Source organism: Prionailurus bengalensis, chromosome C1 (assembly GCF_016509475.1).
Source record: "Prionailurus bengalensis isolate Pbe53 chromosome C1, Fcat_Pben_1.1_paternal_pri, whole genome shotgun sequence".
Lineage (NCBI taxonomy): Eukaryota > Metazoa > Chordata > Mammalia > Carnivora > Felidae > Prionailurus > Prionailurus bengalensis.
The window spans coordinates 1,959,576-1,980,332 of record NC_057345.1 but is presented as its reverse complement, the minus strand read 5'-3'; the positions used below and the strand labels follow the sequence as shown (position 1 = coordinate 1,980,332).

The following is a 20,757-nucleotide window of genomic DNA, read 5'->3' as shown; positions in this document are numbered from 1 at the left end:
ATTCAAGCAGACTCCTGGTGGCTTAGTGGGATTTGCACGAGGGAACGTGCCTGGGCCCATCATTGCATGGGACGACGCTAACATCCTTCCTAACTGTGAAGCATCAACATTTTTGAAGGAATTCAAGAGTCTATATAAATAAGCTTCCAAAAACGCTTTGCCTTTAAGTCTGCAGGCCTTTAAAATTCTGCCTCTTTTGCCGCAGAACGTAGCTAGTGCGTGAACTTCCTGCCTTAGTAAGGGGGGTAGTTTTAGTCACTGGAAGCCATCCCTGGGGCTTTGCCCCCCCCATTCGAGGCTTCAGGGCGTGTGTGGGCCCTGAACAGACCCACGGGGCTCCTGGCACGTGAACGGCTCGCATTGTTTGCTTTTGCTTGTGGCGTGGTGTGGCGTGGTTCCCCAGAGACCTGGGCCTCTGCTGGGGTCCTGTGGGGAGAGTGCACCAGTCCTGGGAGAGGCTGGCAGGCCAGTCCTCGGGTGGGAGGGCTCTGCGGCCCCCGCATAAGATTCCTGGACTCCGGGCGCTCCAGGGCCCGGGGCTGCATCCCTCTAGCCTCTGCCTCCGTCTTCCCATCTCCAGCTTTCCTCTCCTTTCCCTTTTAAGGACACTCAGGGGATTAGGCCACTTGGATAACCAAGGGGGGTTCTCACCTGCAGATCCTGGGGATTTAGACAGCCGGTTGGGGCTGTGTGTCCCTCCTTCCCTGAGGGCCAGAGGTTAGGCTAGGTGACCACTGAGGGACGGAAGTCAGGATGCTGTAGATGTGGATGGGGCATAGGAGATCGGGGGAGTCTCTGTGCATCCCACGCGTATGCTGAAGAATGTCCTTGGCTTTGCACCCCGGGCCATCCTCCAGGCCACAGATGCTGGGGAGACGGGCCAGCCAGGGCAGATGGCCATATGTATGGCTCATCTTGTGTCTGCCCTGTCCTCATGGTGCCCTTGCCTGCCCCCCGGGCCCCTCACTGTCTGGGGTGCAGAGTCCTCTGACTGCTGGTGGCACCAGAGCCCTCTGCCCCAGTGGCCCGGGCCACTCCTAGCTCCTGTGCTAGGCACTGGGGCCCCCGGGAGCATCTCCACGGCATGAGGGCATGTCTAGGGGGTCACTCAGCAGGCCCTGCCTCCCCCAGGCTGCCCCAAGGGCTTCTACGGCAAGCAGTGCCACAAGAAGTGCCACTGTGCCAATCGTGGCCGGTGCCACCGCCTCTATGGGGCCTGCCTCTGCGACCCGGGGCTCTACGGCCGTTTCTGCCACCTGGGTGAGTCCCCCGCCCTGGCTGCCTGCGCCCAAGGGGATGGCCGAGGGCTCCTTCTGTGCCTTGCTGCCTGTGCTGAGGCTTGGGTGTGGCGTCACCACCTGCAGATGACGATGCAGGGCTGGCGAGGCCCCCCCGGCTGGGATGTGGGGTCCGCCCCCGGGGCTGTGGGCTCAGAGCCTCGTCCTCTGAACTGCGCTGGCTTTCAGGGTGTCTCCCGTTACCTCCCGGCCCCAACCGGGCTAGTGGGTGGACTGGCTTCCCTCTGAACGGGGCACGGGCTCACCTTGGCTTTTGGGGTTCTCTGGCAGCCAGGGGGAGTCCTGAGTCCCCAGCGGGGCCACCCCTCCCTGGTGGGCCCTGGAGCAAAGGTGGGTGACGATGAGCCGACCTCACCGGGGAGCTCTCCACGTTCCCCTGTAGAAGGATCATTGAAAGGGGAGGAACCGGGAGTCCGAGGGTCTCCCGGCTGGGAAGTGGTGGGACCCCAGGCACGCACCCACACTCTGCCGAGACCGTCTCTCATCTATACAACGGGCAAGCGGGTCGCAGCCCCCTGGGACACCAGCGGCTAGGAGGGCAGGACCGCCCTGCGCGGCTCCCACGGACACGTGTCAGTGAGCGGGAGCTGGAGAGCTGGGACCCAGGAGGGGGTGGCCCGTGCAGGTGGCCAGGCTCTCACGTGGGCTCTGTGGCTGCAGCCTGTCCTCCGTGGGCCTTCGGGCCGGGCTGCTCGGAGGAGTGTCAGTGCGAGCAGCGGAACACGCTTGCGTGTGACCGGAGAGACGGCAGCTGTTCCTGCAAAGCGGGCTTCAGGGGCGAGCGGTGTCAGGACGGTGAGTGCAGGGGGTGCGGGGGGGGGGGGGAAGGGCCCCAGCCTGGCCGACCCTGCAGGCCCCTCTCTCCTTGCCCCCCTGCAGAGTGCGAGCCAGGCTTCTTCGGGCCGGGGTGCCTGCAGGCATGTGCCTGCCCTCAGGGCGTGGCCTGTGACCCCGTCAGCGGCCAGTGTGGGAAGCAGTGTCCCGCCGGCTACTGGGGGAAGGACTGTGACCAAGGTCAGTGGCCAGCCCGAGGGGCGCCCAGGGTCGGGTAGGGTGGGGGTCACCTGCCTGCGCCGGGCACTGGGCCCCAGAAGTGACCGGAGCAGGAGGTGGAGTGAAGCCGCCAGCCTGGCCCCGTGGCACTTGCACCTGCCGTGGCCCCGCCCTGGTCATGCAGGGGTGACTCGGCACTGGTCTGCTGGTCCCGGTGCACCTGTCAGGGCTGCTGGGGCAGGAGTAAGTCTGTGCTCGGGGCCTGGCCCAGGGAAGGGGTCTGCCCCTCCACTGGTCAGCTAGAACGTGTTCAGTGTGCTGGGGGCTCCATCCCGGTGGGTCTAAGCCCTGGGGGACCCGGGGCAGCTCTCTCGCGGTGGGTCTGAGTGTGGGACCCGGGACAGCTCCGTCCTGGTGGGTCTGAGCCTGTGGGACCCGGGACAGCTCCCTCACGGTGGGTCTGAGTCTGGGGGACCCAGAGCAGCTCCATCCCGGTGGGTCTGAGCCTGCAGGACCCAGGGCAGCTCCGTCCCAGTGGGTCTGAGTGTGGGACCTGGGACAGCTCCGTCCTGGGGGGTCTGAGTCTGGGGGACCCGGGGCAGCTCCCTCACGGTGGGTCTGAGTGCGGGACCCTGGCAGCTGCTCCTTCAGGGGCGACTTGAATCACAATATTGGGCTGGAAGTGCAGCGTGGTGAGTGACAGAAGGCCCCCCGCACGGCTGCCCTGGCCACGCGGTGAAGGACATGGGCAGAGCGGTGGGCGAGGCTGGAGGCCCCTCTGGTGCTCACACGCCACAGGCAGATGAGGAGGAAGAAAGCCCCCTGCGTGGGTCCTGGGGCTGCCCAGCCCTACTCTTGGGGTGTGGACACGTGGGGACCTTCCAGAGCACATGGTGTGAGCACTGTTTGCACCTGTTGGCCCAAGTGGATGGGGACTTGCCCTGCCTGAGCGGTCCACTGGTGTGAGCATTCTTTGGGGGGGGGGGACTGGCTGGCTCGAGCTCCCCCTAGTCTTGGCCTGTCCCGTCCCAGGAACAAGGAGGGGATTGGAGGCCACTACCCAGCCTGAGATGAGTCAGTGTCTCCCTGTGCACCAGGCCAGGTCTCTCTAGAGGGGTGGTCCTAGAGGCCAAGGTGATGATCTCGCAGAGCTCTCAGGTCCCAGGGGTCCAGGAGGAGTGTGGGGGGGGGGGCTGGGAACCCAGCCTGGACCCCCAACCCCCTGTGCACCCCAAGGGGCTCTGCGGTGTCTGGAGGTCTTTAGTAGCTGCACACATCTGCTCTCCTGTCCTACAAGCCCCTGCAGAGCTCAGCGAGTCACAGACTTGCCTTGGGGACCCCTGACTCTTCTCTCTGCCTCCCCCCACCCCACTGGACACTCACGGGAGTACTTGTGAGCACAGCACACACTTGGGCAGCTGCCCCAGGGAGGGGCAGGAGGTCTCTCCGGACACCGTCACCTGGAGCCCTTCTCTGCTGGGTTTCCTTGTTTCTTTCCCTTTTCTCTTTGATAGTTTCTTGCGCCCTAAGGATGCAGCACAGGAAATGCCATGCATATTTTTTTGGGAGTGATGGGCTCCCCACTCCTGTCGGTCTGGAGAGATTTACCACCCCAAATGCGTGTCTGCCGGGCCCCCTGAGGCCCCACGGGACAGCTTCAGCTGGTGCCGTCACCGGCCTCCGTCCCCTGGTCCCCACTGCGCGGCTGCCCGTGTGCGCCTCCGGTCCTGCTCAGGTGCCCTTGCCCCGGGGGCGGGGGGAGGCGGGTGCGCGCCCCGCCCAGGACGGGCCCTCAGGACAAGGGTCCGCAGATGTGTCCTCAGTCCCAGAGCCCCCTCCAGGGACTCCACCCACCCCTCCGACACTCTGCCCCAGGGCAGGGTGCTTGCTCTCCACTCCCCCAAGGGCGCTTTTTGATTCCTTGGGCGTGGAGCTCGGCCCCACGGCCCGTCCCCTCCAAGGGCTGCGCCCTCCTTCCTGGGCCTGCCAGAGCTTTCCTGCGGCAAGGGGCAGAGCTGCAGGGGGGCCCAGGGTTACTGTGCGGTGTGGGGGAGGCCGTGCCCAGGCTGGTTGGAGGCTTAGGGTGCCCTGGGCTCCGCGTGTTCTCTTGGGGAGGGTGCAGAGGCTCCCAGCACCTGCACCCGCAGAGCCCGGCGTCTTCGCCCTCAGCAGGCTCTCTCTCCCTGGTCTTGGCTCTTCCCCCAGGGTCTTGCTGCCCATCTGCTGGGCAGAGGAGGAGGGGGCCTCAGGACTCTGGGAGGCCCCCCCCCCACCCTCCTAATGTGTCTGGCTACCACGGCAGCCCCCATCCTGCCGGGAGAGGGCCACAGCGGGGGGGTAAAGTGGTGTGTGTAGACCCCCACCTCACCCCAGCCCTTACTCTTTTGAGGATCTGAGACGGGGCCACGCCTGTCCTGGGCTTCCTGGCGGGCGGGGAGGGGGGAGGAAGGAGGGCAGAACTGCCTCCAGCTTCAGTGTGCTTGGGGGCCTGCAGAGTCCTCCCTGCGCCCCCTGCCCCCACCTACCCCGTGCGCGGTCAGCCCGAGCAGGCTCCTCCCTGCCGGCGTGCTCTGTGCCCTGCCTGTTCCTATGACCACCATGGTCACCCAGGGGACTCTGGCTGTGCCCAGCAGCCCCACTGGGGTAGGGGGTTGCCGAGGCCCCACCTACCTGTTCCTTCCTGCAGAGTGCCCGGAGGGGACGTTCGGTGTGAACTGCTCGGGCTCCTGCTCCTGTGGGGGGGCACCCTGCGACCGGGTCACGGGGCAATGCCAGTGCCCTCCGGGGAGGACTGGGGACGACTGTGGGGCAGGTGAGTGGTAGCAGTGTTCTGAGATCCCCTCCCCCCTGCGCTGCACAAGGCTGGGTGGTCCCAGCCCGGACCGTGTTTGGGGACCCCGGCCCCAACTGCATTTGGGGACCCCCAGCCCTGGCCCCCGCCCCGGAGGCCTGCAGACCCCGGCCCCATCCTCAGCAGCTGAGACCCCACGCAGAATCATGCTTGGGTCTGGGGGTGGGGACCGAGCTGACCTCCGTGCACCAGGAGCCCGTCAGCCACGGCGACGGACCGGCCAGCCGAGCCGCCTGCCCTCCCTGCGGGCGGCGCTGTGCCCTCTGGGCTGCCGGCTTATGGGGGTCTCCCAGCCTCTCTGATGCACTCCCCATTTTGCCTGTTGAGCTGTCCTGGGGCAGGGGCTCCTCTTTGGGGGTGGTCCTCTGCAGCCCGCAGCCCAAGGAGGGGCCGGGGGCTCCCATGACCCGTTCCTCTCCCTCCCCTGGGCCGGCTCAGTTGGTGCCACCGCTAGGCTGGGACACAGGGTCGGTACCGTGCTCCCCCGGGCCAGCAAGGCCCCCCGGGGAGACTGACTGGCTGTGGTGGGGGGGGGGGCTAGATTGTCCCGAAGGCCGCTGGGGGCCGGGCTGCCAGGAGATCTGCCCCGCGTGTGAGCACGGTGCCGTCTGCGAGCCCGCGACCGGAGCCTGCCTGTGCCGCCCCGGCTACACGGGCAGCCGCTGCCAGGACGGTGAGTCCCATGTCCCCCCCGACCTCAGACCCTAGCCCGGGCGGCCCCATCCACCGCTCACGCTTCCTCGTCCTGCAGCGTGCCCGGCGGGCTGGTTTGGGCCCGGCTGCCAGATGAGGTGCTCCTGTGCCAATGACGGGCACTGCCACCCGGTGACCGGACGTTGCAGCTGTGCCCCCGGGTGGACCGGCCTCAGCTGCCAGAGAGGTGTGTGGGCCCGGGGCCTGGGGCCGGGGGTTGGGGGGGGCGAGGAGGAGACGGGATGCTCGCGGGTTCTGCCGGGCCTGTGCGGGCTGACCTGGGTTGTGTTGCAGCCTGCGACAGCGGCCACTGGGGACCCAACTGCAGCTACACCTGCAGCTGCAGTGTCGGCCACGGGAGTTGCGATGCGGTCAGCGGCCTGTGTGCGTGTGAGGCCGGCTACGCGGGCCTGCGGTGCGAGCAGCGTGAGTCCTGGCCCGCCCACAGCCATGCTCCCACGCATGTGCGTGCATGCACCCACGTGCTGGGGGCCCTAGTCCTGGGACAGGCAGGGGTCCCCTCCCCCAGCTCCCCCTGCCCCCCAGCTCCCCCTGCCCCCCCAGCTCCCCCTGCCCTGCTGGGCCCAGGCAGCCCCCATATACCTGGGCCTGAGATACAGGCACACTTGGAGCAGCAGACAGGGAGAGGTGGGGTCTGTTGCACCCCACGGGGCACCCGGAGGAGGGGGGCACCAAGGGCCACGACCTTCTGCGTGTGCTCCCCTACAGCTGGGCCCAGGGGGTCCAAAGTCATGCCTGGGGCTCCTCTCCTGGGGGCTCAGTCCTTAGCTGGCTGGGCAGGGAGGGGGTGGAGGCAGGTAGATGAGCCCCTGGGGGACTGCCCCGTGGTCCCGTCCCTCAGCTCGGGTGGCAGAGGCACAGGCAGGTGTCTGTCAGTGTCTCCCCACCTCCGGCTGATGCTGGGCGGGGGCTGCACGGCTCAGGGTGTCCCCAGGGCTACTTCGGGCCGGGCTGTGGGCGGCGGTGCCAGTGTGAGCACGGGGCAGCTTGTGACCACGTCAGCGGGGCTTGCACCTGCCCGGCCGGCTGGAGGGGAACCTTCTGTGAACGTGGTGAGCTGGGCCGTGGGCCGGGGCTGGCGGTGGGCCCCGTTTCCTGGCTGTCTCCCATCACCGCCCGCTCTCCGCAGCCTGCCCGGCGGGCTTCTTTGGACTGGATTGCCGTGGCGTCTGTGACTGTGTCGCCGGAGCCTCCTGCGATTCCGTGAGCGGCTCCTGCCTCTGCCCCGCCGGCCGCCGGGGCCCCCGCTGTGCCCAGGGTACGAGAGGCCCAGGCAGCCCCGGGGGCTATGGGAGGGGGGCCGGGTCCACTGAGCGAGACTCGCGTCTAGGGCCTCTTCCTGGGTGTTCGACGCTGCCCGGTGGCCACCTGGGAAACGCTGCCTTTGCCCACAAGGGCCAGCATGTTGGTCTCTGTGGCCACCCTGCCTGTGCCCAGCTGCCCCGGATCTGCTGCAGCCCCGGCCAGGGCCGCTCCCCAGACCCCTGACTGTCCCCTGTCCTGCAGCCTGCCCAGCCCACTCCTACGGACACAACTGCAGCCAAGCCTGCACCTGCTTCAACGGGGCCTCCTGTGACCCTGTCCATGGACAGTGCCGCTGTGGCCCTGGCTGGATGGGCCCCACGTGCCTGGAGGGTAAGCCCTCCCGAGGAGGGGTCCTTTAGGAGCAAACAGTCCCACCCCGGGGAGTCTGGAACCAAGGATTGTGTCAGCCCTTCGATGAGCCGTGCAGGGTCACGTGGGCATGGGATGCCGGTGACGCGGGTTTCACCGGGAGCGACGGGCAGGGAGGACCGGGGCCTGTCACACCCCCACGGGGCCCGCAGCACCTGGGGGCAGCAGGAGGGTGCCGAGCCCCCCCGAGGTGGGTTGGGGGCCCGGGGTGGCCTGGGGCAGGTTATCTTACATGCAGCCCTGGGGGAGGTCCTCCCCACAGAGCCTGGTGTTGGGTTTTGGGGTGGCTGGAAAGCACAGAACCACCAGGGCCAGCCCTCGACAGGGGAGAGGCGTTGGCCCTGCTGGGCTGACTGGTGGGGTGCTGTCCGCCCCCCCCCCCCCCCCCAGCCTGCCCCTCAGGCCTCTACGGCGAGAACTGTCAACATTCCTGCCTTTGCCAGCACGGGGGCACCTGTGACCCTGTCTCAGGCCACTGCACGTGCCCAGAGGGCTGGGGTGGCCCAGCCTGTGAGGAGGGTGAGCACGGGTCAGGCGGTAGAGGAGGAGGAGGGACCCGGGGTCCGGGGTGGGTGCCCCGAGTGTCCTGGCACGCCCCCCCCCCTGCCCGACGTCCGTGGGCAGAGGCGGCTTCCTGCTGCTGGGGGCTGTGGCCCAGACCCGTAGTGTGACCAGCCCCAGGCACCTCTCCTCGACGTGGGGTGCAAGGCCCTGGGCGGGGTGGGGGTCTCCTGGACGCGGGGGGCACAGGGCACTCCCGGAGCACTGTACCCTGCAGAATGTCTCCCGGGACGCTTCGGGGCCGGTTGCCAACACAGCTGCAGGTGCCTCAACGGTGGCCTCTGTGACCGGTACTCAGGCCGCTGCCTCTGCCCAGCCGGCTGGACCGGGGACGAGTGTCAGAGCCGTGAGTGGGCCAGATTGGGGGCCAGTTGGGGGAAGTCCGGGGGTCCCTCTGGGCCCATCAGGGGCTGGCCTCAGCCTCCCTGCAGGGTGGAGGGCCCGGTGAGGGGTTACTTGGCAGGTGGGGGCAGGGGCGGCTGTCTGAGCTCCCAGGGGTCTCCTGTGGGAGGGCTGGGGGGGCCCCGCTTGAACCCCCGGAGCCCGACCCAGCCCTCTGCCTGCAGCCTGTGCCGAAGGCACGTTTGGGGCTCACTGCGAGGAGCGCTGTGCCTGCCGGCGGGGAGCCACCTGTCACCACGTCACGGGGGCCTGCCTCTGCCCCCCGGGATGGAGGGGCTCGCAGTGTGAGAACGGTGAGCCCCTCGGCGCCGCCGCACCCGGGGGCCCCGCTGCTCGGGTGGGGGTGGGCCCGCGCCGGCCCCGGGGCTCCCTGCCACCCCAGCACATGGCTTCCCGCAGCCTGCCCGCGTGGCCGGTTCGGAAAGGACTGTGGCCAGCGCTGCCAGTGCCCGCCGGGCGCCGCCTGCCACCACGTCACCGGGGAGTGTCGCTGTCCAGCGGGCCTCACGGGGCCCAGCTGCGAGCAGGGTAGGTGACCCCGCCCGGGCGGGCACGGGGCTGTGCGTCCCCCTGGAGCGGCACCCCCACGGTGGGGGGGGGGGCTCTGCAGGGGGGCGGCTCTGGGGCGGACGGAGGAGGCTCCCGAGCCGGGCCGGGACCGACCTCCGCCTGCGCCCCAGCCTGCCCGCCAGGCACCTTTGGGGAGCGCTGTGGGCAGAAGTGCCGTTGTCCCAGCGAGAACCAGACCTGCCACCCCGCCCTGGGGACCTGCACGTGTGCCGCTGGCTACCATGGCTCCGGCTGCCGGCAGCGTGAGTGCGCCGGGCCGCCCGCCGGGCCGTCCTTGGGAGGGCTGCGCACTGCCGCGGGCCCGGCCCAGCTCCTGGCCCCTGGCAACGGCCCCTGTCCTCGCAGGGTGCCCCCCTGGGCGGTTTGGACCCGGCTGTGAGCAGCCGTGCGGGTGTCTCCACGGGGGCTCCTGTGATGCGGCCACCGGCGCCTGCCTCTGCCCTGCTGGGTTCCTTGGGGCCGACTGCAGCCTGGGTGAGTGGTTGGGGCGAGGGCTGGGTGGCTGGCTGAGGGAGGGGGTGGCTGCCCTCTGTGCCTCAGTGGGCAGGGCCCCTGACCATCTGCCCCCCCCTCCCCGCCCCCGATTCTCCTGCTGGCCCCAGGCTGGGCTAAGGTGGGGGGTGTCAGTGTGACCCCCGTGTCCCTGCCGGTCAACTCTGTCCCCTTCACCTGTCCCCACTCTCCCCCCCACCCCCACCCCAGGCCCCCCAGCCACGCCCAGCAGGGGCTTGTGGACCTCTGTGCAGAGGCCAGCCAGGCATCCAGCTGAGAAAAGTGCCTTTCTCTGAGTCATGTGGGGACTTCCCGCCCATCCGGGAGCCTGGCTGGGCTGGTGGGGGTGGGGTGGGGGCATCAGTGAGTCACTGTCGCCTCAGAGCAGGCCTGGCCCCCAGCAGACCCGTGGGTAGAGGGGAGATGCCAGGGCGGGCGGGGGCACGGGAGGAGGTCGCCTCCGCCCCGTCCGGGCCAGACACAGGGCTCCCCCTGCCCCTTCCCGTCCCTGGGCCGACGTGGCAGAGAGAAGGGCAGCCGGCAGCGGTGGCCACCCTCCTGTCTCCTCCCGGCAGCCTGTCCACAGGGCCGCTTCGGTCCTGGCTGTGCGCGTGTGTGCAGGTGTGGGCAGGGAGCGGCCTGCGACCCCGTGAATGGCAGCTGCACCTGTCCCCCGGGGAGGACCGGCCTCCACTGTGAGCACGGTGAGCACGGACTCCACCCGCCACTGTCCGTGTCAGCCCTCGGGAGTGGGGCCGATGGGCTGGAGCCATGGGTTCCCCAGGGGAGACCTGGGCCCCCAAAACCGGGTGGTACGTTCATGCTGATGGTCTCCGGCGATCCCAAGGGGCTCGTGGGGGCCGAACAAATTCCAACCCGGACCCTCCCAGCAGAGGGTGGGCGGGCGGGAGGTGGGGTCAAGCAGCTATTTCGTCTGAGGACAGAGCCAGCTTCCTGGCTCATGGTCCCTTGGCATAGCGTCCCGCTGGCCCTTTCTTCTGGCCCAAGAGGCCAGGGACCCCAGGTAGAGGGACGTCTGGAGCACGAGGCATGGGGGAGAACAGGGGTGGCTTGTGCCCATGATGGCACCCGGACCCCACGGCCACAGCTACGGCCCCTTGGCCTGGCCCCCCCACCCTGGTAGATCTGAGCTCTCTGCTTTTCTTTAGTCCTCCTCAAGGAGTCAGTGACAAACCCCCATTCTTAACCAGCGGCAGTAAGGAGTCATAAGCCTTATGGCCCGGCTGTAGCTAGGCTGTGTCTTCGCCTCCAGGGGAGTACGGCAGCCACGGTCAGTCGTATTACAATCAGAGGCCACCGGAGGGCATGGCAGCCCGGCCTCCTTCTCAGCCCAGAGGGTGTGCCTGTGCGGAGGGCCGCCGCCTCCAGGAAGGCTTCCCTGACCACCTCCTGACAGCTGGGCGGGCACTCCCCTGCCCTGGAGGCCGCTGGCCCCTTTCGTCCTGATCGTCCCTGGCGCCCAGCCGGCCCTGGCATTTGCTAACTGAGAGAACGGATGAATGAGCAGGACACGGCTCGTGTCACTCCCTGGCGCTCGTGTCCCTGGGGGTGGAGACCGGCACCAGCAGGCCCCAGAAGGCGTCTGTTGAAGGAAGGTCTGACGTGGTGGGGACGTGTCCCCAGAGCGTGTCCAGCCCCGGCCAGAGCTGTGAGCAGCGCCTGACTTCTGCCTCCAGGCTGTCCTCGGAACCGGTTTGGCATAAGCTGCGAGCACACGTGCTCCTGCAGAAACGGGGGCCTGTGCCACGCCACCAACGGCAGTTGCTCCTGCGGCCTAGGCTGGACGGGGCCGCGGTGTGAGCTGGGTGAGCTCCCGGGCGGCCGGAGGGCCAGGGCCTCGATGGGGGGGGGGGGGGGGCTCTGGGCCCCCTGGAGAGCGTGGGGCTCGGGGCCGCCGCGGGTCTGGGCCAGGCTCCCGAGGCCGCTGGAATCAGGCTGGTGTGGGGGGGCCGCCCCTCACGTCCCCGCTCTCTCCGCAGCCTGCCCTCCCGGTCGCTACGGTGCCGCCTGCCGCCTGGAGTGCTCGTGCCAGAACAACGGCACCTGTGAGCCCGCCACGGGCGCCTGCCGCTGCGGCCCCGGCTTCTACGGCCAGGCCTGCCAGCACCGTGAGTCCTGGGGAGGGGACCCCTGCCCGGCATCTGCCCCTGCCACGTCAGGGCCCACCTGGGCTTCCGTGGCAATGGCCGCCGTCCCCGTCCCTCCCGGCGGGGCGGATGGCTTGGGGCCTGGCCCCGCTCACCGTGGGAGTCCGAGGCCAGAGGTCACGAGCGAGCCGGCGGACCTCCCACCCGAGCCCCAGCCGTGATGGGGGAGCTCCCCAGGCCTGGGAGGGGGAAGGGGGGACGCGAGCCTTGGAACCAAGCCCTTTGCTCACTCTGGGCCAACTGAGGTGGGGACTCTAACGCGGGTCCCCTTCAGCCTGTCCCCCTGGCTTCCACGGGGCTGGCTGCCAGGTGGCATGTGAGTGTCAGCACGGAGCCTCCTGCCACCCCGTCAGCGGCCAGTGTCTCTGCCCCGCCGGCTTCCACGGCCAGCTCTGCGAGAGGGGTGAGTGCTCTGCGCTCCTGCGTGCGACCCTGGCCCTGTCCAGTCTGGCGCGGGGACCGGAGGGGACACCGAGCCCGCTGCCTCCCAGCAGGGTGTGAAGCAGGCTCATTTGGAGAGGGCTGCCGCCAGCACTGTGACTGCGAGGCCGGGGCACCCTGCGACCCCGTCACCGGCCAGTGCCTTTGCCCCCCAGGGCGCACAGGGGCCACCTGTGACCGTGGTAAGTCTGGGGTCCCGCTCGGCGGGGCACAGGTGTGGGTCTCTGCCTTTGGCGAGTGCTGCTGGTGCAGGTGGAGCCTCAGCTGTGCTCCGCCCTGGGCACATCTCCCCCCTCTGTGGGGGGCAGCTGCTGGAGGGGGCGCCCAGCATGAGGCTCCTGCTCAGGGTCGTCAAGGCCCCACACTCTGCTCTCTGGCCAGAACAGAGGCCCGGTTGGGCGGGGTGGAGACCTGCCTGATCCACCAGCCTGCCCGGACGGAGGAGGGGCCGCACACACGAGCTCACGGTTGTGCACTCAGCTTGACCCGGGGAGGAGCGTCCCTGACCGCCAGGCCCCCTCTGCCAGCCCCAGGGCCGAGCGGGGAGCGGGGTGGTGACGCCGGGCAGGTACCCGGTACCTGGCGCTTTCTGGTGTGGGAGCTCACGTGGGGCGGGAAAAGCAAGGCCTGGGGCCTCCGCTCCCTCACGCTCCTGCACAGAGGGCCTGGGTCCCCTGGGCAGGGCAGGTGGACGGACCCTCAGGCCTGTCTCTCCTACTTCGTGCTGCCTGCAGACTGCAGACCGGGCTTCTTTGGGCCAGGCTGTGCCTTGCGCTGTAGCTGCGGAGCTGGGGCCGGTTGTGACCCCGTCAATGGGCAGTGCCACTGCGTGGACGGCTACACTGGGCCCACCTGCCAGCAAGGTGAGCCAGGCTCCCGAGGGGGTGGAGGGAGGGCGACATGCTTCTCAGCCCCACCCCCGGCGTCCGCCCCACCCCTGGCACAGGCCCCATCCCTCCTCCCCACACACGGCGCCCCTGCGAGGACATCACCATCCCAGCTGGGTACCCCTGTTGTCCGTATGGCTGCTGATGGGCGAGGTGCGGACCGTGGGGCCGGGTTCTGCCGCGCCAGCCGCCCACGGTGGCCCTAGACGGCAAGGGTGGGCTCAACCCCTGGGGCAGGGCTGAATGCATCCGCTGACCTGGCCCTCCACCCCTCCCCTCCTTGCCCTGCGTGTGTGAACCAGAGCGTGATGGTGCGCCCGTGTGTGCGCGCGTGTGCTACAATGTATATGCTAACCCCTGTGTGTGCACGCTGGTGCGTGCCCATGCCCCTGTGCACGTCGGTGCCTGCCTGCACCCCCAGGCAGTGAGGGAGGGTGCAGGAACTGCATCTTGGCCCCTCAGCCCCCTGGGGGGACGTGCCTCTGCAGGCAGAGCTCTGCGGTGCCCCTGGGGTTCCGCGGTCAGCTTGCCCAGACCCAGCCTGCTGAGGGGAAGGGCTGTGTGTGCCGAGAAGGTCGTGCCTGGGGCCTGTCTGGGGCCCGCGCGGACGGGTTGTGCACACAGGTGAAGCCAGGAGCCAGGCTGGGTGGGGATTCCAGACAGGTCCTCGGCTGGGAACCCCAAATGAGGGCCGGATGTTGTGCAAGCGTGCCTTCCAGCCTCTCTGAGGCGGCCCTGGGCCCGGGAGTGTTGGGAGTCCCGGGGGCGGGGTCTCACGGGAGGCGGGGTGGGGGCGTGGCGGCGGAGGCGGGGCTTGCAGGGCTGCGGCTCGGGACGCAGCGCCACCCACGGCGGCACCTGGTGGTCGGCTGTGGGATTGCGCCGCAGGCGCTGCTAGGCGGTCCTAGCAGCCTGGACAGGTGGCAAGGGTCTGGGACCTGTGTCACCCCTGAGCCCGGTGGAAAGGAGGAGAGGCGAGGCCTCCCTGCCTTGCAGTTCTGGGCCCTGCTCACTTTCCTGGAGTGGAGCGGCTAGCTTCTAGTAAAACCCCTCTCCATCCAGCCTCAAAGTCCCTCTTCCCGGCCCTCCGTGATACTGGCCTGGGGGCACTGGGGGCTTTCATTTGCAGAGGGAGGGCCCTACAGGCCTAGGTGGGAGAGAGGCATTTGCTGGTGTCACTGGTCTGTTACCAGGAGACTGAGGCCAGAGGAGGGATGAGGATTGTGCATGTAATTACTTATAACCCAGGCCCCACAGGGTGGCGGGCAGGCCAGAATCTGGACCTCAGACACGGGGCGGTGCAGAAGCTGGGGGGGAAGGGCTGGGCTGTCTCCCCTTCATCGGCCTGGAGCTGGAGGTGCAGGAGGGGACACCTGAAGTGGGAGCCCAGAACTGGCCGGGTCGAGAGTTTCCCCGTGCCCCGGGGCTGACCCTCCCTTCCCCTGTCCCTACAGCGGCCTTGCAACCAGCCTCTGACGGACCAGCACCTGGGCTCAGCAGCAGGGCACAGAAACACTAGCGCAGAGGCAGCAGTCAAGCAGGCCTGTCTCCTGGGTGCTCTGGCGACGACTGAGGAGGGCGCCCGTAGGCCAGGACTCCAGCCGCAGCCTCGTCCCCGAGGGCCGTGTGCAGCCACGCAGCCCCTCGCTCTGCGAGGATCGGCTGGCACGGGGAGGGAGGCCCTGGCCGGCCCAGCCACAAGGAGCCCGGACGAGTGGACCCGCCCTACTGGCTGTGCGTGCTGAGCAAGCCCGCCTCCCCGGGTGGGGACTGAGGTGTGGGCGCAGGTGCGGCAGGGGACCCCTGCCCCCCGAGCTGGTGCTTCTGGTGCTAGGCCCTGGGACCGCTGTGGCCCCGTCTGTTCGCTTGGAGCCGCAGCCCACTGTATTTATGTAAAAGTATTTATGGGCAGCTGGACACGCCCGCCGCACCCTGGGCACCGAAGGCTGCCCGTCCCCTGCGCCACGAAACCCTGACGCGGGACCTTGGGGCTCTGAGGGGCCTCTGGGTGGGGGACTCTGGTACATGTGAAACCCAGTAATTTAAGGAAGAAGCAGTCGCTTCCTTGTGACCTGTGTGCTCCCTGCTTCGGGCTCACTGTGCTGGCCTCCCGGGCGCGCCCAATGAGTGTGTTTGGACGGGGATCCCCTCCTGACCGGGGAGGCCCCGTCTGGCCCCGCCCCGCTCCCCCAGGGTGTGGCTGGCACACGAGGAGGGTTGGAGTTTGTCCTGGTTTCCGGTGCCCTGGAGGGGCACGAGGGGGCTGGTCTGTGCGTGGGCCCCTCGGGGAGGAGGCTGGCCCGAGGGCAGGGGTGCTGTGGCAGGGTGGGGGGGGGGCAGGCTGGGCACCCCACCCCTCCTGTCTTCAGAGCGGAAACGGTGGAGGGGTGAAGAACATCCAGTAGAGTGGGCTGCACCCAGATGGTCAGGCCGGACACTTAGGGTCGGGGCTGTAGCCCCTCTGCCCTTCCCTTCGACACCAGCCTAGCTAGCTGATCCCCTCAGGGCAAAGCGTCTCATGGAGCGAAGCGACCCACCCTGTCCCCTTAGGCAGACACCTAGTGAACAACCCGTGGCAGAGGAGGTCAAAGGGACGGGCCCCTGTGTTAAGGTCTTAAAGTCCCAGGAGGGACAAGGGGGGACAGATTGGTGACGTGATACAGGAAGCTGCGGTCACAGGAGGACCGGTCGGTCGTGAAGGCTGGGGGTGGAGCTGTGCAGGGTGGGCGGCGCCTGGAGGCGGCAGGGAGGCTCCTAGAGGGGACGGGACAGGGACAGGGGACCGGAGAGGACGGTTAGCAGAAACAAGGGGGGTTGTGAACATCCTTCTAATTGAAGTTCTGGAACAAGGAGGGAAAAAAATGACGGAAGCAACAACAGAAGTCCGGCCAGAAGGTGAACCGTCTCAGACCAGAAGCGCTCCACGCATAACACAAAAGTAAAAGAGCCAGGATCCCAAGAATTTTAAGAAAATCACCGGCAAAGAGAGACTCTAAGACGCCCAGAAAAGAAGGGAAGTCCTGGTGACGTCAGACTTGACGGCAGAAACTCGGGAATTGAGGACCGTGGTGCTGTTTTCAAAGCACGGATGACGCTCGAGATTGATGTTACTGTTCAAGCGTCTGGAAAACAAAGTCAGGGTTCTTCTTGGGTCTCCCAAGTCCCCACTGGGTGAGCCCTCGAAAGCCTGATCTCAAGATGCACTCAGAGGACGCTCACCGGCAAGGAGAGAAAGCCTAGGAAGGTGCAGTGAGATGTCCCCACGGTTCCCGCATGACCTGGTAACGGAATCAGGTATTCCCCTGAGCCGGCAGCAGAGACCCCGAGAGTGTGTGTGGCAGGGGTGGGGAGGGACATCAGCAAGCCCCACGCAGCGGCAGGTGAGCGCAACTGAGTGCAGACATGTGCTAACAGGCTAGGTCACTTCCTGCCCGGAGGGAATGTCATCTCTGGTGGAAAGTGGAGAAGGAGGAATAATAAAGCAGAGTGAGAAAGTAGATTAGCAAAGCCTTGTAAGTGGTTACAAAGGACATCAAAACACTGATCCGTGGGTTGCGTCAGACCTCATTCCGTGGTACTTTGTCAAAGACCTGCCTCGAAGGACAAAAACATAAGCTTACGAAATAAATCAGAAGAAAGCCGGGGTAGGAGTTTTAACGTTTCTGGGCAGAAAGCATCGTCAGTGACTCTATAAATACGTGTACAGATAAATGCACGAGACAGTAGAGGCTCTGGAATCCGTAAAAGTGACACTATAACATATAGCAGAAATAAACGACGGTAGGTGATTTTAACGTGTTCCTTAAAAAAAACCACGTTAAGCAAGCAGGACACAAGCAATGATAAAATTTTAATAAGCTTTAACATGCGTGGTATACATGTAAACTTACGTTCATATATTTATATTCTTATGTACAGAATTTATATTCGTGTATATAAACTTTACATTCAGCAAGTGGAGAATGATGGGGCACTTAAGCCTAAAATTCCATTGAAGATGAATAAGGAAGAAAAAAACTAGCAAGGCTGATGATACTAAAAAAATTTTTTTTAATGTTTTATTTATTTTTGAGAGAGAGAGAGAGAGAGCGCGCGCGTGTGAGCGGGGGAGGGGCAGAGAGAGAGGGAGACCCAGAATCCGAAGCAGGCTCCAGGCTCCGAGCTGTCAGCACACAGCCCGACGCGGGGCTCAAGCCCACAAACTGTGAGATCATGATCTGAGCCGAAGTCGGATGCTCAACCGGCTGAGCCACCCAGGTGCCCTTTGATAGTATTTTTTTTTAATTTTTTTTTCAACGTTTTTATTTATTTTTGGGACAGAGAGAGACAGAGCATGAACGGGGGAGGGGCAGAGAGAGAGAGGGAGACACAGAATCCGAAACAGGCTCCAGGCTCTGAGCTGTCAGCACAGAGCCCGACGCGGGGCTCGAACTCACGGACCGCGAGATCGTGAGCTGGCTGAAGTCGGACTCTCAACCGACTGCGCCACCCAGGCGCCCCTCATAGTATTTTTAAACGCAAAGAGAAGATACAGGAGGAAGGACTAACTTACAGACGCAACAGAGAGGAAGACCTAAAAATGATGTTAAGAACGATTACGTATAAGTAACAGAATTAAAACAAATTTTTTTTAACGTTTATTTTTTTGAGACAGAGACACAGAGCATGAACAGGGGAGGGGCAGAGAGAAAGGGAGACACAGAATCTGAAACAGGCTCCAGGCTTTGAGCCGTCAGCACAGAGCCCGACGCAGGGCTCGAACTCACAGACCGCGAGATCATGACCTGAGCCGGAGTCGGACGCTTAACCGACCGAGCCACCCAGGCGCCCCTAAGTAACAGAATTTTTAAAAAGTGGGTAAGTTTTGAGGGAAGATACGAAATGCCAGGATTGATGCTGGTGGAAATATACACTTGCACAAACCCACAACTGCAGTAAACACAAGTAGTAACGGAAGCTGCCGCCCGCGGGAGGGCCTGGCCGTATGCCCGTCCAGGTGGCTGGTGCCAGAGTTGCAAGGCCCCGTGAAGTTGTCTAATGGGAATTGTTCCGGAAACTCTCTGAAACCGAAAAGCAGCTCACCTCGTTCCGGGAGGCCCACGTCAACCTGGTTCTGAAACCAGGTGAGGGCGGGGCAAGCAAGGGAGATGACCGATCCGTCACGGGTGCGCCCAAGTCCTAATCCCAAACACGCACCACTCCAAAATGCTCGCAAAGTAATAACCTGATCCAGCGTGAATTGCCCTGAAGACGGCGGGACGGCATAACATCACAAAATGCCTCGACGTGTTTGTGAGATGAGGAATCAGATGATTGTCCGACAGGAGCAGAAAGAACATTCTATACAGTTCGTCTCTTCAGGAGGTAAGTTCTTGGAGGCCCGGGCGGCTGCAGGCAGGAGCTTTGCTGGCAGTGGTCACGCGCCGAGAATCTCTCGCAAGTCTGGTAGAGAAGCTGAGGGGGTCCCGATCTTTAAGCGACGCGACGCTGGCCAGCCCTGCCTGCCTAGCACCCCGCCCTCGCCCTCCCCGCGGCCTGCATCATCTGCATCCCCGGCCCTGACCCGAAAGCCCCCGTCTCTGGCTGTCCTGCCCCAGGAGGACACAGTGCGGGAGACGGGCCTCCGCTTGCTTTGTGCCGGACCCCCTAGGGCCCAGGAAACACTGCAGAAGGAGTGGAAAGCCGGAGCGTCTCCTGCCCCAGGCCCCAGCAGAGCTCTGTGGCTCGGGCCACACTCGGTGCGAGCGAGACACTAGAATGTGAGGCTGTGGGGAGAGAACCCCGCCCGGTGCTCGGGGGGCAGGACCAGGGAACAGAAAAGCTTCAGACCAGTAAGGGGACAGAAAAGGGCCGGCAGACCAGTAAGGATCAGCAGGGCGGGGCATAAAAATCGTATATAGCATATGAAATGTGTAAAACCTGTAAAACTCAATCGTGCTTCAGCGGAGGCCATGACCAACTAGGAAACAATGCAAAGTAAGACGCCCTTCACCTCCCCAAGAAAACCCGTCAATGCCAGATTAATCTGGCAAGAGGATGCGGGAAGCCCCGAACCAAATTAGGAGAACAGACCGGAGAGCCCCCAGTCTGATGTGACCCCGTGCCCAGAGAGCTCCATGATGGCCCGGCAGGGGACAGCTGGGGTTGGGGGTCTGATCTTGGGGATACGGACAGTAACCAGGGTGGCAACGTGAGCAGGATTTGTGGACGCCCAGGGCCAACGGAGGTAAGGGCGGAAACACTGACCTGCGCATTGAAGGGGCAAGAATCAGGGCTATAGGGACTCCCATCGAGTTTCAGGGACTGGGGAGCCCCAGGCACTGCTAGGGTCCCGCCGTGGCACCCAGGGGCACTGGATGTCTTCAGGGCTGTGGGCCCGACCACGGTGTCCCCGCCAGCCACCAGGGGCGCTTGATTTGGGGGGGGGGCGCCCTGCAGAAAGGCCTTGGAATGTTTCGGAGTGGTTGTAATAGGTGCGTGGGCGGGGACACCTCGGTGTCTGTTCACACTGGGCCCCACGGGGGTTGGCTGATGTCCTAGGAAGCCCACCGACCCCAGCAGCAGGCCCAAAAGGGGCGGTGCGGCTGGCTGGGAGGAGGGGCTGGGCTAGATTGCTTCTGGAGACCCCTCCCCAGCAGGGCAGGTGTGGCAGAGTTCACAGAACCCCCAGGAATCTGGGGGTGGGGGGCAGTGCTGGGCACTGCCATGGAGGAAGGGTTGTTTGGGGTCTTGAGACCTCAGCTGGGCTAGAAGGCAGATCAGAGCCATCTCTGGGAGGGGCCGGGGTCCCGGCTGGCCTGCCCCGCCCTCAGGAAGGCACCTCAGGCTAAGCGGAGGCCCCTCAGAGGGTGTTGCCCTGGAGGGAGCCCTGGCCTTCCACACTTCACCGCCCAGCCCCACCCCCCGCCCACCTGAGCCCCTCCAGGCCTCCAAGCTGCCAGGGCCCTGTGCTTCTGGAGCCTGCTTTGAGGGGTTCCCGTCCTAGGCTGGTCTGGCCCTGCCTGGGTGGGCCCAGCCCCTCCCCTGGGGTCCTGGGGTGTCCTTCCTCCTGGCTAAGCACCTTACCCCTTGCTTGGGAGGACGAGGGGGCTCCAGCCAACCACTGTGCAGACCGAAATGGGCCTGAGGTGGTGTCTTGGCCCCAGGTCAGGAAGTTGAGGGCCTGGTCTCAGGGCTTTCCAAACCCTCTTTGCTCCATTAACTGGAAAGGTACCCGGCAGAGGGCGGGCAGTGGACAGGTCTGCCCTTCCGAGGAGCTCGGGGGTCGGTGGGGAGAACGAGCAGGTGGGCTTCCTTCGGGGGAGCTGGGCTTACACAGAAAGCCGCCCCCACCCCTGCCTGACACACGCACGCACGCGTGTGCACACGCCTGGCCTCGGCCGCCAGCTTGCCCGCACAGTTCTTGGAAAAGAGCCGGGAGTTAACCCAGCTCACAGGTGGGCAAGTCGAGGTCCCAGATTCCCACCTGTGCAGTTAGTGGCAGGAGCTACGGGGGGCTGACTCCAGTGACGGGACCCTGCCGCTATCCCACCGCCCTCTGGTCGTATAAAATCCCTGCCCGGGACCCCAGACCCTGCTTGGGCTCTGACCTAGACCTGGTCCTTCCGACCGCCTGTGGCCACGGAGGTCACCCTGGAGGTCGGTGGGGAGGAGGTGCTCACCCCTCCTGGCACTATATTTCTCCCCCAACCCCATTCGGTGGGCAG

The 20,757-nt window shown here is 65.7% G+C and overlaps 1 protein-coding gene across 4 annotated transcripts in view; it reads left to right on the top strand.

Annotated features, from left to right (window-relative positions):
* The window catches only part of MEGF6 (multiple EGF like domains 6), an 86,095-nt gene extending 70,973 nt beyond the window's left edge, over nucleotides 1-15,122 (top strand). For 2 of the 4 annotated variants that reach the window (XM_043573600.1, XM_043573602.1), the window contains 23 exons: nucleotides 1,132-1,260; nucleotides 1,959-2,093; nucleotides 2,178-2,312; nucleotides 4,978-5,103; nucleotides 5,684-5,815; nucleotides 5,894-6,022; nucleotides 6,130-6,261; nucleotides 6,780-6,908; nucleotides 6,986-7,114; nucleotides 7,363-7,491; nucleotides 7,921-8,049; nucleotides 8,309-8,437; nucleotides 8,658-8,786; nucleotides 8,893-9,021; nucleotides 9,174-9,305; nucleotides 9,409-9,537; nucleotides 10,131-10,259; nucleotides 11,253-11,381; nucleotides 11,556-11,684; nucleotides 11,998-12,126; nucleotides 12,218-12,346; nucleotides 12,899-13,027; nucleotides 14,506-15,122. In XM_043573600.1, coding sequence (XP_043429535.1) covers nucleotides 1,132-1,260; nucleotides 1,959-2,093; nucleotides 2,178-2,312; nucleotides 4,978-5,103; nucleotides 5,684-5,815; nucleotides 5,894-6,022; nucleotides 6,130-6,261; nucleotides 6,780-6,908; nucleotides 6,986-7,114; nucleotides 7,363-7,491; nucleotides 7,921-8,049; nucleotides 8,309-8,437; nucleotides 8,658-8,786; nucleotides 8,893-9,021; nucleotides 9,174-9,305; nucleotides 9,409-9,537; nucleotides 10,131-10,259; nucleotides 11,253-11,381; nucleotides 11,556-11,684; nucleotides 11,998-12,126; nucleotides 12,218-12,346; nucleotides 12,899-13,027; nucleotides 14,506-14,570 — 2,921 coding nt within the window. In that variant the 3' untranslated portion in view covers nucleotides 14,571-15,122. Of the gene's footprint in view, nucleotides 1-1,131; nucleotides 1,261-1,958; nucleotides 2,094-2,177; nucleotides 2,313-4,977; nucleotides 5,104-5,683; nucleotides 5,816-5,893; nucleotides 6,023-6,129; nucleotides 6,262-6,779; nucleotides 6,909-6,985; nucleotides 7,115-7,362; nucleotides 7,492-7,920; nucleotides 8,050-8,308; nucleotides 8,438-8,657; nucleotides 8,787-8,892; nucleotides 9,022-9,173; nucleotides 9,306-9,408; nucleotides 9,538-10,130; nucleotides 10,260-11,252; nucleotides 11,382-11,555; nucleotides 11,685-11,997; nucleotides 12,127-12,214; nucleotides 12,347-12,898; nucleotides 13,028-14,505 lie in introns of all 4 variants that reach the window. The other 2 variants (XM_043573599.1, XM_043573601.1) reach the window with 2 other exon arrangements.
* The last annotated feature ends 5,635 nt before the right edge of the window (nucleotides 15,123-20,757 follow it).